This window comes from Haliotis cracherodii, unplaced genomic scaffold (genome assembly GCF_022045235.1).
Source record: "Haliotis cracherodii isolate W230 unplaced genomic scaffold, xgHalCrac1.p SCAF_26, whole genome shotgun sequence".
NCBI lineage: Eukaryota > Metazoa > Mollusca > Gastropoda > Lepetellida > Haliotidae > Haliotis > Haliotis cracherodii.
In genome coordinates, this window is record NW_027266282.1 from 3770286 (window position 1) to 3786138 (window position 15853).

General features: G+C 39.5%; 1 protein-coding gene across 2 annotated transcripts; it reads right to left on the reverse strand.

Annotated features, from left to right (window-relative positions):
- Nucleotides 1-330: 330 nt before the first annotated feature.
- LOC139472982 (rhomboid-related protein 2-like) lies at nt 331-15811 on the reverse strand. 2 transcript variants are annotated; one of them, XM_071255479.1, is made up of 8 exons: nt 15649-15811; nt 7703-7852; nt 6318-6472; nt 5706-5818; nt 5356-5456; nt 3678-3777; nt 2523-2618; nt 331-2304 (listed from the first exon to the last, which is right to left on the reverse strand). In XM_071255479.1, exons 1-8 carry the CDS (start codon nt 15736-15738, stop codon nt 2147-2149), a joined length of 963 nt encoding a protein of 320 aa, XP_071111580.1. In that variant the 5' UTR covers nt 15739-15811; the 3' UTR covers nt 331-2146. The 2 variants fall into 2 exon arrangements, with proteins under 2 accessions (XP_071111580.1, XP_071111579.1); XM_071255478.1 differs by lacking the exon at nt 15649-15811 and adding an exon at nt 13174-13305.
- Nucleotides 15812-15853: the final 42 nt, after the last annotated feature.

The following is a 15853-nucleotide window of genomic DNA, read 5'->3' on the forward strand; positions in this document are numbered from 1 at the left end:
GAGACTTACGACAGTCTTACCGCTAAGATCGCTTTGTGTCACTGGATCCAGACCTAACAGAGACTTACGACAGTCATACCGCTACGATCGCTTTGTGTCACTGGACCTAAACCTAACACAGACTTACGACAGTCGTAGCGCTAAGATCGCTTTGTGTCACTGGACCAGAAGTGACATGAAATGGGACTTAACGCCGCTTTCTGGATTATTGCAGCCTCTGTGTGTGTGCGTGTGTGTTTATGTGCGTGCGTGCGTGCGTGCGTGCGTCTGCTTGTACAAGCACATGGAGACACCATGCCGCAGTTTGACATGAATATCCGACTCAAACAATTAAATAAAATAAACTTTATTTCCCTTCGGGCCATGACATGACATAGGCATATACAAAAGTACAAAATGTCTTTGGACACTCGACGAGTGAGGTTGTATGCATAGAGATCAGACATGGTACACTGACTCCGAGCCGACCAGTCCTTGTTTCACTCCTCAATGTGCAGCGCCAGGCAGGGTAACATCAAGTATACCATCTTTACTTACAGAAAAGACGACACTTGGCAGTCATATGTTTTACCTTGTCATGCACTTTTATTCGTTTGGCATTTTTTGTAATTAAGAATGAAAAAAAGAGATTTATTAAACATATTTTATCACAACATATGTGTGTTAGTAGGATTATAAATAAAAAAAGAGGTTTGTTAGTAAAGCTGCAGACATGTCTCTGCATTAACGAAAAACGTTTTTAAGGGTAAACTATGTTCACTGGCTGGAAAAAGTCAATACATATCAGATTAGAACATATACTGTCGGCCAAAAGAAACTATACACTTGAATATTTGATATGACCAAAACAATTTACAAAAGCTATGACAACGTAACTAGGCTGACCACAGTCGCCGAAACACTGCAAATTTAAGGTCCAAAACACAACTATGATTGATATCCGTTTCAAAAACACAAACAGCGATAAACATTTCTTGTATGTTTCATTTTTAACCACCTTCAAACATGGGTTCATACTTTCTTTTGCCAGACAGTTTACATCGAAGAAATATTATTCATGGAAACAAAAAATATATTTAAAAAATAGAGAAAAACGACTTAAAAATATAGAAATACAAAATACGAAAATTCTTAAGTATAAATTGCTCACTAATACGAATATAAACCTGCGTGTGACCTTGCTTTGTCACCAGTTGACTGAAGGTTTATTTCAGCAATTATTTGACTACAAGAAGAAGAATCTCATACAAACGCCAAAGTTTCAGGCACAAAATGTTTAGAATATGACAGCTCGGGATATTTGCGGAATTTGTTGATTAATAGCAAATACAAATAAACAAAATTTGGATCAGAAGAATACTGAATCGAGACAATCCTTAATGTATCATGGATTCAAAAACAAATGCGAAATTAACAAGACAACACCACTTTAATTGTAAGCAACAAGAAAACGCAAACAGGCAATAAATATTGACGAATAAAAGCCATGTGTTCAAAGTTCATGTATACAGTAAAACCCAGCTAAGACCCCGTTAATCAGTTCGATATCATCCGTATAATCAGTATGGAGTAATGTGTATAAGAAGGCGATACAAAGTTATAATGAGGAATGGTAGCGTTCCGATTAAACGGGGTACACATTAACGAGGTTTCACTGTAAGAAAATCATAGGATTGTTCGAGTATCACTAATGAAGCATAAATACTCAAATATATTGAGTCGTATAACATTGAACCAAACTTGTATTATCTTAATAAAATCATTCAATGCAATCTCCATTAAACAAGGGTTCGAGTCCCGGTTCGCCCCCATTATGTTTCTAGTTTTGTCAGCACCATACCCTGTTAATGAGTGGTAAGACCTGCATCACTTCAGGCTTTCCTCCCACATCAAGCTGACACACCGTGATATAACTGGAATACTGTTCAAAGCAGATAAACCCAACTCATTCACTCATTCACTCACCCCATTAAACAATAACAGAAATATACGCATTGCTTTAAACAGCCTATATGCACGCAGGCAGGCTCGGCAAGCCATAACAACAGTCTAAAGACATAAATGTATATAAAATGATGGTTTCCGCTGCACTATGGCAGTAAATTAAGTAGCAATAAAATACTGAACAAATTAGAGTTCGGATTGATTAATCCCACTGGGTTTCAGGGTAACCTTTGTAGAAAATATTAAATAGCACTCCAAACAGTACAGCCAGTCCAAACACTACTGAGGTGACGATTCCAAGCTTCGTCTCCCATGGGTGCCTCTTCATGTTTTTTAAGATTGGCACTCCGAGTAATAAACCTGCAAAATAACAATCAGTCAAGTGAATCAATCATTTAATGAATAAAATCTATGTAAAGTAAAGTAAATAAATAATTAAAAAAGTAAAGTAAAGTAAAGTAATAATTAAATGAAAAATAAAATAAATAAAAAGTAAATAAATAAAAAGTAAAGTAAAGAAAATAAATAACAAAATAAATAAAAGTAAAGTAAAGTAAAGTAAAGTAGACCATGGTTACCTGCCCCGATACCTCCAAGATGGGCGCCAACAGCGATCGTCCAGGAATCTTTTGCCACCACATGTTGATAGATAGCACGGCCTACTTCATAGAATACTGAAATATCACGTATTTAAGAAATAACGTTTCCGACTCAAAAATTGTTTTGTGATAATGTAAACGTATGTTTTAAACTAGGACATAATATGTGTGCTTACAGATGAGCTAAACTCATACGCGAATATTTCAGACATTGGCCCTGGGTCTAATCGGGGATCAGTCAAGCGGAACGTAATGACTATAGTGTATCATTAGTTTTCACAATGGTTCCAGAAAGAACCACTCGTTGAAATCATCATGCGGAGCTCTCTATGTAATCTGCATTCATTTGTCTTTCTGGCAGATATTTGGATATTATATTTATGGCATGATTTGTGAGTTTAATTTTGAAAGTAAGTGAACCCCTACTTATAGTGGAATTCATCCTGTGAAGATTGAAATTACGAGGCATAATACGTAATTATGCACATATCATATTTCCTTCCGATTATACTTGTTGACGAACACTCATCTCAAATATCACTAATTTACAATATTAATTTAGCATGTCAAAGTTCATTAGAAAAGTTAAGTGTCTGCCATGAAGCCGAATAAATTCTCATCTACAGAGTTACGTCCCTTGTACCGTGCGAGGTTCGACAAAGCTCGCCGAAGCGGTAGAGTGTTCTCGTTTTACGGCATATGATGAGAACTACCCAGCCGTGTTAATTTCCAAAAGCAATATTCTCAGTAACCAGTTATCATTCACGAAAACAATACTTGATCAAAGTATAACATTCATCGACGTTTTCTGTTCGCCCGTGTTGTTATGAAGGGTTTTAGTGTTATCCAGATTTTGCGGTATTGGAATACCTCTAAAAAGAATATTAGGAAATGTTTTACGTATAATATTAAGAATAATGTAACATAATTTCCGTCAGAGGATCAACTTGACAATAAAATAGAATTTGTGTCTAACCTTTGTGAAAGTTTGAGACTTGTTAAACCAAAACGGCCCACAGCAAAGTAACACGAATTCAAAGTAAACGATCATTTGTAAAATTTAAAAAAAGACAAGCCCCTAAGCAGCTCTACTTTTTTGTCGACTGTGAACAAAGACCATTTTTTCCGACGTACCTAGGGGTAGGATGACGGCCAGACGTAATGGACCAGTCGGCACTTTTAGTTCTTGATCAAGGCACTCGCAGTTACATCTCATTCGCATCTCTTTCCAGTTCTGAAACAAGACAAAACGTGAGCGGGGCGCTCACTTCTACTCCAACATATGTCTTCGTTCAAAACATGAAAAAGCAATATTTCTAAGAAAATCCGCTTATCGAAATCAAACGTTGCACTACACATCCCTATTGGTAAAGAGTTTGTTTAAGTTACAGGTCGCACAAATGTTAAAATAAGAAAAAAGTTTTCCACATTCAAAGCATGATGCAAATCATATTTTTTCAAACAATACACATGTAAAAATTAAACGGTGCACTGTACGTCTTCTAATTAGTATGGAAACTATTCCCTAAATGTGAAAAGAATCCATAACGTAGCTTTCTAGTTATAGGTCGCACAAATGTTTCAGTTAAACAATTCTAAGTGAAAGATATTTTCATAAAATCAAAATATGGAAAACAAACATCGCACTGCACCTCTCCTAGTGGCATAGAAACTGTAGCCCCAATCGGTAAAGAATCCATGCGGTAGCTTTCACGTTATAGGTTGGACAAATGTTTAAGTTAAATAAATCTAAGTGAAAAAAATGAGAGAAAGCTGTATTTTTTCATGAAATCCAAATATTGAAATCAAACTTCGCACTGCACCACTCCTATAGGTATTTCAAGTGTTCACCAAGTTTGAAAATAATCTATGCAGTAGTGTTCAAGTTATAGGTCACAAAAAATGTCCTCGGAGGGACGGACGGGCGGAATTCCTTGGTGTAACTATATATACCCTCACCCTGTTAGGTCGGGGGTATAATAAACAATAGTATATCAGCTAGACTGGAATGTGAGAGTGAAAACGCCACTGTGAGCATATATTATATATATTTATGTATTAAAACCGTGGGTCAATTTGTCTGACTTAATTCAGAAGAAGGTCAAATTGTCGGGAAGGAGAATTACCTTCATCTTTTCAACAGCCAGATGAGCAAGTCACATGTTGTGTTCTATCTGACTCTTCTGGTAACATCTTCCCGAGGCAAGGGAGTTAACTGACTCTAAAAGTCCAGTTTCCGACCTTGCCGAACTAGGCTGGTATTACAAGTGGCTATAACGAGTTATGTCCCTTCTATGTTCCTCCTATTGACCAATCAGAATCCAGCTCTCATCTCATTTGCATTTGCGTCCAGTCAAGACGATCTGATCGATGGTCAAGATTTATATTATAATATACGTGTTTTACCTAGCGACGTGCATCAAACCACGAACCTTATAACATGATAAGATTTGGAAAATATCTGTCGACGCCTAGTTGACGGTACACATGCTTTGCAAACCCTGCGGTCGACCAAAATCTGTACGTTGAAATCCATGTTGTTTACGGACGTCGATTTCGTTACGCGATTTTGATTGGACCCTGCATAGACTCGTTAGTCCAGCCAAAATGTGACTCCAAAATTCCAGCCTAGTAGGGCAAGGATGGAAACTGGACTTTTACAGTCCGTTAACTCCCTTGCCTCAGGAAGATGCGTGATGACGACAGCGAGATAAGCTCTCACACGTGACCTTGGGTGTTCTATCTGACTCACCGTGATGACGACAGCGAGATAAGCTCTCACACGTGACCTTGGATGTTCTCTCTGACTCACCGTGATGACGACAGCGAGATGAGCGCCCACAAGGGAGAAGGCTCCAGCACTCGCTCCTACCAGGGCTATGTTGTGCTCTACCACAGAATGAAGCAAGCACCCTGAAGATAAACAATCCCTGAGTCATGATAATGGCATGACAAGAAACCTCATACAATTTGTTCTCCTTTGATGTGTACACAAGATGAGGTCTCCACTAAGCAAACATCAATTAAATGCCCAAATCGTTTTCTGAAGTTGATGGTGCGGTTTCCGTGCGTTTCTGTATGTATGTCGTTTACGAATCATGTACAAAATATACTACCAGGTTTACATACACTTCATACGGTATTCACATCGTCGCTACACACCTGCTAGGACGCCGCACAGGTAGACGATCATCAGTCGCCACCACTTGTGGACCATCTCCAGGGTGAGTCCGATACCCAGCTGGAAGATCAGGTTGTTCAGAATGTGCCACCACCTGAAGGACAGTGACCGAGTGAATGGTATTTTTATACTATTTTACGCCTTACAAGAGCAATAGTTGAGTTACATCATGGCGGTCTAAATAGTCAAATCGAGTGTTGTGCAGAGTTGCGCCCCTTGGTGTACCAGAAGCCAAGCTCCTTCCCTTCGTTACACTATCCGTAACATAGTATATCGCTGTGAGGAGCTTGACCATAAGATTATGATCACTGTACAGAGTTGCGCCCCATGGCGTATCAGGAGCTTATGATCTCACATTCGCTCTAATTATGTATATAAATCTGACAGCACCATACCTGAGCTCATGTATTTAACCAAGTGATCGTCTAAGATCTGCATCACTTCGAGCTTTCATCGCGCATCAACTTCACACGCCTTGATGTAACTAGATTAATGTTAAGATGTCGTTAAACCCAACTCACTCACTCACTCACTCACTCTGATGCTAGCAAACAACGCTGACATGCGGGATATAATGCCAGTAATTTACATACCCATTGTGTACAAACATGTACGTGATGAATCTCCACGCCTCGTATCGTTTCGTTGGTCGGTATATGAGGGGGCTGTGGTGCGGGTACCCACTCTCGAAGGTGACGGGAGTGCCTTTCCCGGCGAGTTCCGCGGCATAAACAGCGAATATTATTATCTATGGAGAAGGGAATATACAATATTCAAAATATACGTGGATTAAAAACAATTACGCGTTAAAATAACAACGTGTTGTTTACAAGGCGGCAACCGCAGTGTCCGTACAGGCCGGTTAGTCGACTTGGACACTGGTCACTACTGGGCAGTCAGTGACGGATATTCATGTAAAGGGCTTCATTAAACAATATGAGTGAGTATGGTTTTATGCCGCTTTTAGCAATATTCAAGCAATATCAGGGCGTGGGACCACGGAAATGGGCTTCACGCATTGTACCCATGTGGGGAATCGAAGTCGAGTCTTCGGCGTGACGAGCGAACGCTTTAACCACTAGGCTACCGCATCGCCCCATAATCAATATGATTTAACATGAGAGAGTTGACAGAACCGTGCACGATGACCACATGTAATATAGTGTTCACATTTTCGTGTTTTTCGAATGGTTGATGTACGTTTGTACTATCATTGACGTCATACTAATGACTTGAAGTAATGTGTAATTAAATACAAAAGTCTCTATCCATGAACAAACATAGTGAATAGTGAATAATGTTTTACGCAGCTGTAAGCAACATTTTATCAGTATTTACGTTATATTAGGCACGCCTGTCAATAGTCGACTATGGACCAATAATATCAGTGGTTGATAGCAAGAGCAACGATCAGCAATGCCATGCATATATTTAATCCACCCGATCCCCAACTTTGTCCAAGGGACTGGCAACTTGTGTTTCCAAAGAAAAGTATGAAAAAGATATTACATATATCTTAAAAAATCGTAAAAATGTATTGTACCTGAAACCTAAATCCTTGTCCCCCAACATAAACTTGTCGGCCCCTTATGACAAACATGGAGTTGGGGTCATTATCCTCCATATTAGCCGCCATATTGATTTAGTTTGTTGTTTAACGCCGCACTCAGCAAATTTCCAGCTATATTATGACGGTCTGTGAATAATCAACTCTGGACCAGACAATCCGGTGATTGATATCATGAACATCGATCCACGCAATTAGGATCCAATGACATGCATCAACCAAGTCAGCGAGTCTGACCACCCGATCCCGTTAGTAGCCTCTTACGACAAGCATAGTCGCCTTTTACGGCAAGCAATGGTTGCTGAAGATCTATTCTACCCCGGATCTTCACGGGTCCCGCTATATTGAAGAGTGCCTATGGGTGTGTCATGTTGAATGGAAGTGGAAGGGGGGTGAACTAGGAAAGCTCACCTGGGCGAGACTAATGAATGGCATGAAGACGGTGGGGGGCCAGCAGTTGCACTTGACCAGGTAGTCGCTCTTCTTCACCCCAAGTCCCACAAACGTGATGCACGGCTGCAACATGCATCTCTTGCACTTGTGCATGTCCTCATCCGGGGCCTGAAGATGTATACAAACCCAATACGGTTACCATGCAAAAAGTGAGTGGGGGACTATTACCACTACCACTACCACTACCACTACAACAACTACTACTACTACCACTACCACTACTACTACTACCACCATTTTTTTAACGCGATGCATCATCACGGTAGCAAACTCTTTGTTCGTCAAACTACATTAACAATTTTTTTTTTTAAAATCCCCAAAATATTTAGATATTCAAACGAATGATTTATAAATTTGTAAAAGAAAACTCTCTATCTAACATACGGTATACTAAAAGGATGTCAGCATTAAACACTTACAGAAATTGTTAATGTAACATAAAAGGGATAAATGTAATGGGTTTTAAACAACCTGAATGGATGCCGTACATATATTGTGACTTCTTTTACCTGTAAGGGACTATGTTAAGGACAATTTCTTCATTTAAATATACCATGCAGCTATTATTATACTTTTTTAAATATATTTATAACTACACGTCTTTACTTGAGTATATGATCGAGACTTGACCATGCAAACCAGCACTTGATATTGCAAGCCACGATCCACGCCGTACGATGGCACGCACTTCACCGAACCTGACCGACCCGTGAAGATCCGGGGTAGAATAGGTCTTCAGCAAACCATGCTTGCCGTAAAAGGCGACTGCGCTTGTCGTAAGAGGCGACTAACGGGATCGGGTGTCAGGCTCGCTAACTTGGTTGATGCATGTCATCGTATCCCAATTGCGTGGATCGATGCTTATGATATCAGTCACTGGATTGTCTGGTCCAGACTCGATTATTTACAGACCGCCGTCATATAGCTGGCATATTGCTGAGTGCGGTGTTATACAACAAACACACACACCGAACCTGACCACGGCAAGCAAATGCTTCTTGGGAATTCCCACAGGTTTGAGTATTAAAACGGTCTTACGGCGTTGTTTGTTTGTATTCCGAAATTCCTGCTTAAAGCTATTGTCATGAACACATGTGAATACTATTTGTTATGGTTGTCCATTAAAGGACAAATTCAGTCATGACATCTGATAATGTATGAGTATTATTGCTTTCCAAATATATTTTTGTTCAAAATGATACAATTTATATTTATATCAGAGATTTCTATACTTTACAATAGGAATACGCAAACGCTGCTATAACGTACACGTGTTACTGAAAAGCGCTGGTAGTATAAGAGTTATTCTTCTTGTTTGAAGTAGTTTTCGAGTTCATGTGCCAATATGGAAACCTTCGCGAGCGGCACCTCTTGTCCCGGAATGACACGAGTTGGTTACGATTAAGTCAAGAATGTCGCGGCCAGACGAAAACCTTTGGAACACGTTCCTTAGTCATGAAAGAGTTCGACTGGAAGTGAGTGGAAATTACTGAGTGAGTGAGTTGGGTTTAACGCCGCTTTTAACAATATTCTAGTTATTTCACGGCGTGTCAGCTTCATGTGGGAGGAAAGCCCAAAGTGATGCAGGTCTTAGACATTTACCACTTCGGTGAAACCCACGAGCAAGGGCAACAAAACTTGAAACAAAATCGGAACGACCCGGGATTCGAACCCACAATCATAGGTTTCAGTCTTGTCCAAGGGTGAATCGCAGCGCCTTAGACGACTAGGCCACCTGTGCCCAAGTTAAATTACTGAGAAAATAAAGAAATATATAATATATAAAGGAATGTGTTACGTACACCATTATTCTTTAGAATTCTGCTTACAAACTACGATTGTTCTTGCGTTCCGCGTACCAGACTGCCGAGTCCTGAATACCCTCTATATTCCCCCGTATTCCGCGTACATAAATGTAGTTGGCAGTCCCACCGTCTCCCCTTATTATTGTGGTAAACGTCCTGAAAAATGTCATGTAATTATGGGTTCGAATACAAACTAAACCTAAATCTCGAGAAGTTTATGAACTATTCGACCAAATATTTTGCAAGTATTTTCTATTCAATTACCCATTAGACCATATTTCAATTATCTATAAGTCGCAACGACTATTACAAAAAGACAAAGAAAAGGTTATTGAGACTGTTATATCAGCACAGACACGTTTGGAAGAAACGTTTTAATGCATTATTCGTCCACGAGTTTACATGTGTCACTATTGTTTTACTGAATAATAATAAACTCCGTTACAACCCCATGAAAAAAGGGCGGTAGACTACTCAGGGTCCCCCATTTATTATTGTGAGACATTTTCTAACACATTTTATGAATAAGGAGTTTAGTTTAAATAAGACACATCGATAAACAACATAACGGGTATGTATAAAACACATAAACCAAACATGAATTGTGACAGACAATTATAGACAAAATTAGAAATGCATGAATTACTTATACAATTACCCATAAACCCCCATGTCCCAACAGACGTTTAACATAACTATCACACATAGAGAACGGCGGCATGGATGCTCCCTTCTATATTATTGTTTGTTTTGTGTCTTGTTTGACGCCGAATGCACTTATCAATTTTTCTGCTATTTGTCGACAGCTTGTAAATAATCGAATCTGGTCCGAAAAATCAAACAATTTGCTGGATTCTATGTTCGTAAATTGTTGGACTTAAACTGAATAACTACGGTACTCGTTACAGCGACTTTGTATGGCTATCAAATGCAAATTATGACTCACGCCAAAACAGGTGTAAGAACTGAGACTATTGAAATATGTCCTCTCTGCATTAATCTCCCAGTCGTGGGCGGCACTCACACTAGGGGATAGCGAACTGGCAAACATTAATGTATAGTGATAGACATGTATTCAGGTTATACTGAAAGGGTTAGTGTTACTGTTAAAATTCAAATTAAAAATTATATCTTTCAACATTTTAAAAAGAAAACAGTGTGGGAGTGTATTGAGAGGAGAATTGCAGTAGCGGCCATGACATAAGCGCTTACCGGTGTTACTATAATCATGGGTTGTCGACCATGACACGAGGGCTATATACAGTATTGTACTCTTTGTAAATAGCACTCTTACAAATAGGCCTTTACGTACACACTTCAAATATTCTCATTGAAATCAGATCTTTAACTCCGATGCGATGCCCCTTTATGTAAGATTGACATTTCTTGCAGCTTCAGAACGTTTGAACACAGGGGATATTATTTTGTGAGGTTATAATTTCAACGTGAGCAAAGCAGCTGTTAAACTTCATGCTTGTACGGCATATCTTTAAACCGAGACGATTATTTCAGCGACATCGCGAGTGAGAGGATAGATCAGCGCATGGTTTACTTTGGGTTATGCGATATATCGATATATCGTATAATTTGAGTTTTGATGGAAACCGACTGTTCAGATTATCGAGGTTGGTTATCCGGTTTAACGAGTTTTTTTCCGCATTAAGTGTAGGATAAAACTCCCCTTGTTGGTCACGCTTGGGGATGTAAGACCCGAGGTGAGAAGTGAGAGATAATGTTATACCGAATGCCTGAAGAGTTTTAGGTCCTTCCTTGCCGATCAACGACTTGCATCTCCAAGCATCATCGAAGAAGAGTGTTCTATCTATCTCAGAAACCCTGGGGAAAATCTATTTAGTGAAGGTATTAATAATATTTAATGAACGATATGGCATACGTCGATTATATTCCAAATATAATGCAAACAAAATATTAAACACATTTACTGGTAATCCAGGATAAGTTGAGCCAACTCACACAGCGCACGTGAGACAAGTACAGGTACACGCGATGCATAGAACAACGAAATCGCAGCTATTTCCTTCATAAATAAAAGGGACAATTACTATAATTTTCACGATTCAAAAAACTTTTCTTTCTATACGCGAAGTCTCAGTGACCTGACAGGTAGCGGGATTGTTAGCGAAATGCCAAGCGGTACTGGACACTGTTTTGTAGAACGATGTAAGAGTGAGTGAGTGAGTTGGGTTTAACGCCGCTTTTAACAGTATTCCAGTTATATTACGGCGTGTTAGCTTAATGTGGGAGGAAAGCCCGAAGTGATGCAGGTCTCAGACGTTTACCACTTCGGTGAAACCCACGAGCACGGGTATGGTGCTGACAAACCTAGAAACATAATTGGGGCGAACCGGGATTCGAACCCACAATCATAGATTTCTGGCGTGCCCAAGGGACGCAACTCTGCACAGCGAATCGCGGTGCCTTAGACGACTGGGCCACCCGTGCCCCCTAGAACGATGTAAGAGGTAGATGTTAGTTACCAGAGACGAAAATGGATATTGCAAGATTTGTAAAGAACCATTGCAGAGAGGGTAAAGGTTAATAACCTAACTGAATACGCTTATTAGGGGGACAGGTGGATAAATAGTTTGTATGTACCCCCCTCTAGTCAGCAGAGAGACCCTTAATGAGCGGTTCACAATGTGACGTAGACTGAAGGCCATTCCATGATCGACATTACCATACAAAACAACAGACGTAAGTCACCCTAGATTTGTAACGAGGTAGAGGGGGGTTGAAACAAATGCTAAAATACCCAATACAGCCCATGAAAGTATATAATAGTTGCAAGTCTAGATTACTGCTGTTTCAGGAAAATGAAGAACGTCTCTGGGCTCTTTTTTATTATATTTTTTTAAGATAATTTAACAACTTTTTTTTCTTCTGTAAAATATACCTTGGAATGTCCGATACTATTGGAGGACATTGTCTCAACTATCGCAGTAGTGAAACACGGGGAATCCCCTTCAAGAACGTAGTCCCGTAGTCTGTTCTTCAGTTGTCGAAATATAACTCTCAAATTCAAACAGAATCGCGAAAATTGGATAGCACACATAATTGTAATATATATCTATCTATCTGCAATATGTACAGAAAATCTGATATCCACGACTCCACATGTATAGATAGTAAATTCGTTATTGCGCACCTGGTTTGCAAGACGTTATCGAAATGTACACATATACAGACACACACACCTGTAATTAACCTGGTTTCAAATATGAATCCCGGTCACCTCGTGGGTTAAAGATGTAGGTTTATAGTTTTAATATCACACAGTTTACTATAATTACAATTTCAAGGCGTGTACAGTGAACTGAACGCACTTCCTGTTTCCTGTTAATATGGCCGTGATATGATATGATATGATATGATATGATATATATATGATATGGTATTATTTAGGAAGTCAGTGTCACTTGTGTACACACTTACAGGACGGTTGGAATAGTTTGCGCTTGTGTGTGTGTGATAGCAAGTACCACTGACGTATTCACACACACACACACACACACACACATTCTGAATTTCCCGACCGAAGTAAATGCTATACACTTTGTATGTAATAATTACTCAACTGACATTGAAATATTGACATGAACTTACATAGTACGATTCCCCCGACTGGAGAGCGATGTCAGTTTGGTCGAAGCCATCACGTTCTTCGTCTTCATAGCGACATGTGATTCCCCAACCCATGGCTGGCCCCGCGAGCTGGCTAATGTCACACGGCTCTTAGCAATAAACCCACTACTGTAAGACGACGGTATAACGGGGGACTATGAGTAACGTAGCATATCAGCTATACTATGTTCGTGTTTGCACTCGATACTGTATTTACCACAATAATTACGCCAAAATTATTCAGGACAATAATACGATATTTGCAATCGAGGGTTTGAAATGTATTTGAGCAACAAGACAATGTAGCTACGATCGGAACGCCCGTAGTGTATACATAAAGTATTTTTTCTTTATATTGATGCGTTTTATATATTTGCTAAGTTTTAACAGTTGTGGTACATGAAGTTCGTCTCTACGCTTACAAATATTCAAACATTCCTCCTTCACGGCTTCACTGTGTTTGTATTTTTTCTTTTATGAGGATTTAAGATTTTTAGCGAAACATTTAAAGATACAGAGAGGCATGGTGGCCAAATGGACTCAATCGGATCGGTATGACGCGGCCGGGGATCGAACCCGGGCGTTCTCCGGGCGGACGCTCTACCACTAGACCACGGAGGCGGTCTGCACTACGCAAGATGTAGAAGATGTAGAAGAATCTATGTGTTAATCCATGACTTGTTTGGGATACTAATTTGTCGAAATTTATAATATAATCATACGAAAGTTGTTGGAGAAATATGACACAATTACACACATGGTCACAGTTGACTATTCCCAAGAGATCATTAGTCTGTCGTACAGACCCTGAAACAAATATATCCTATACAGCCCGTGCAAGTCTATGATATTTCGCAAGTCTAGATTACTGCGGTATCTGAAAATAGAGAAATTCCACGGGCTCCTTTTATTATATTTACAACTATGATTTAAAAACTGTTGTTTTTCTGTACAATATGTTCATTTCAGACAAGACATTAGTCTAGGCAGCCCATTTAATTCCAGAACTGGCATGCGTCACTTAGAGAACTATACTTCCGAGTTTTTGTTTCGTATGCTTGTTGTTTAATTCCAGCTATGTGACAGCGGTCTGTAAAATCGGGTCTGGACCAGACAATCCAATGGTTGACATCATGAGCATCATTCAGGCAACTGGGATACATGCATCAACCAAGTCAGTGAGCCTGACCACCCGATCCCGTTAGGCGCCTCTTACGACAAGCATAGTTGTCTTTTACGGGAATCATGGGTTGCTGAAGATCTATTCTACCCCGGATCTTCACGAGTCAAATGTACGAAAGAGAAGGAACTAATCCTACATAGATACAACCCTGGCAAACTGGTGCCAGTTGTTAATTGGGAACTAGGTTAATGGTTTCTATTTCACACAGTTATATTTTTCATAGTCTAAAGTGTTTTGATATCAATCACTGGATTGTCTGGTTAAGACTCGATTATTTAAAGACCGCCGTCATATAGCTGGAATATTGCTGAGTGCGGCGTAACCCCCCCCCCCAAAAAAAAAAACAAACAAACAAAAAAAACAAAAAAAAACAAAAAAAAAACAAAAAAACCAAACAAACAAACAAAAACAACCAAACTTAGTGTTTAGACAGTCTAGTGTTGGAATAAAGTCAATTAAATCTTTTGTTCATTTCAAAGACGAGATGTAAGTCTATTTCTCTAACAGTAAACTACTGTATTCATTGATTATCACCACTCGTCATTTTGGGGCCGCTCGATACGTGGGTATTCCTGATACTATTTTAGGAGTAGTCGCAGCAGGGAAACATGGGGAAGTCCCTCTGAGAGAGTAGTCCCGCAGTCTTTAATACAGTTATTGAAGTATAACACTGAAAATCAATCAGAATCGCGAAAAAAGGCTACCACACACATCTTGTAATCATATCTATCTGCAATATGTATAGATAATCTGATATCCATGACGCCACATGTATAGATAGTAAATTCATTATTGCGCACCTGGTTTGCAAGACGTTATCGAAATGTACACATATACAGACACACACACCTGTAATTAACCCTGCTTAAAATATGAACCCCGGTCACCTGGTGGGGTTAAAGATGTAGGTTTATAGTTTTAATATCACACAGTTTACTATAATTTCATTTTCAAGGCGTGTACAGTGAACTGAACGCACTTCCTGTTTACTGTTAATATGGCCGTGATATGATATGATATGATATATATGATATGGTATTATCTAGGAAGAGCGTACACACTTACAGGACGTTTGGAATAGTTTACACTTGTGTGTTTGTGATAAAAAGTACCACTGCCATATTCACACACACACACCTATGTTACTGCAATAAGAATAACACTGAACCCGATGTCAAACAAGATTTCGCTTCACCTCACTGTGTCCCATGTAATCCACCTCAAGGGACGTTTTAGCGAGAATGCTTCATACTGACATAAAGACATATACGTACATAGTAAGAGCCGCTCGATGGGACTCCCATATCAATTTGGTCGAAGTCATGACGTTCGTCTTCATAGCTGCATTTGATACCCCAACCCATGGCCGACTTTCACTGGCAACTGTTGTCAGACTTATATTTACCAGGCAGGGCAAGAAGTAGGACAAGACGATAAGAGGCATTGCGACCAATGGAGCGAAGCACCTAGTTCCCACAC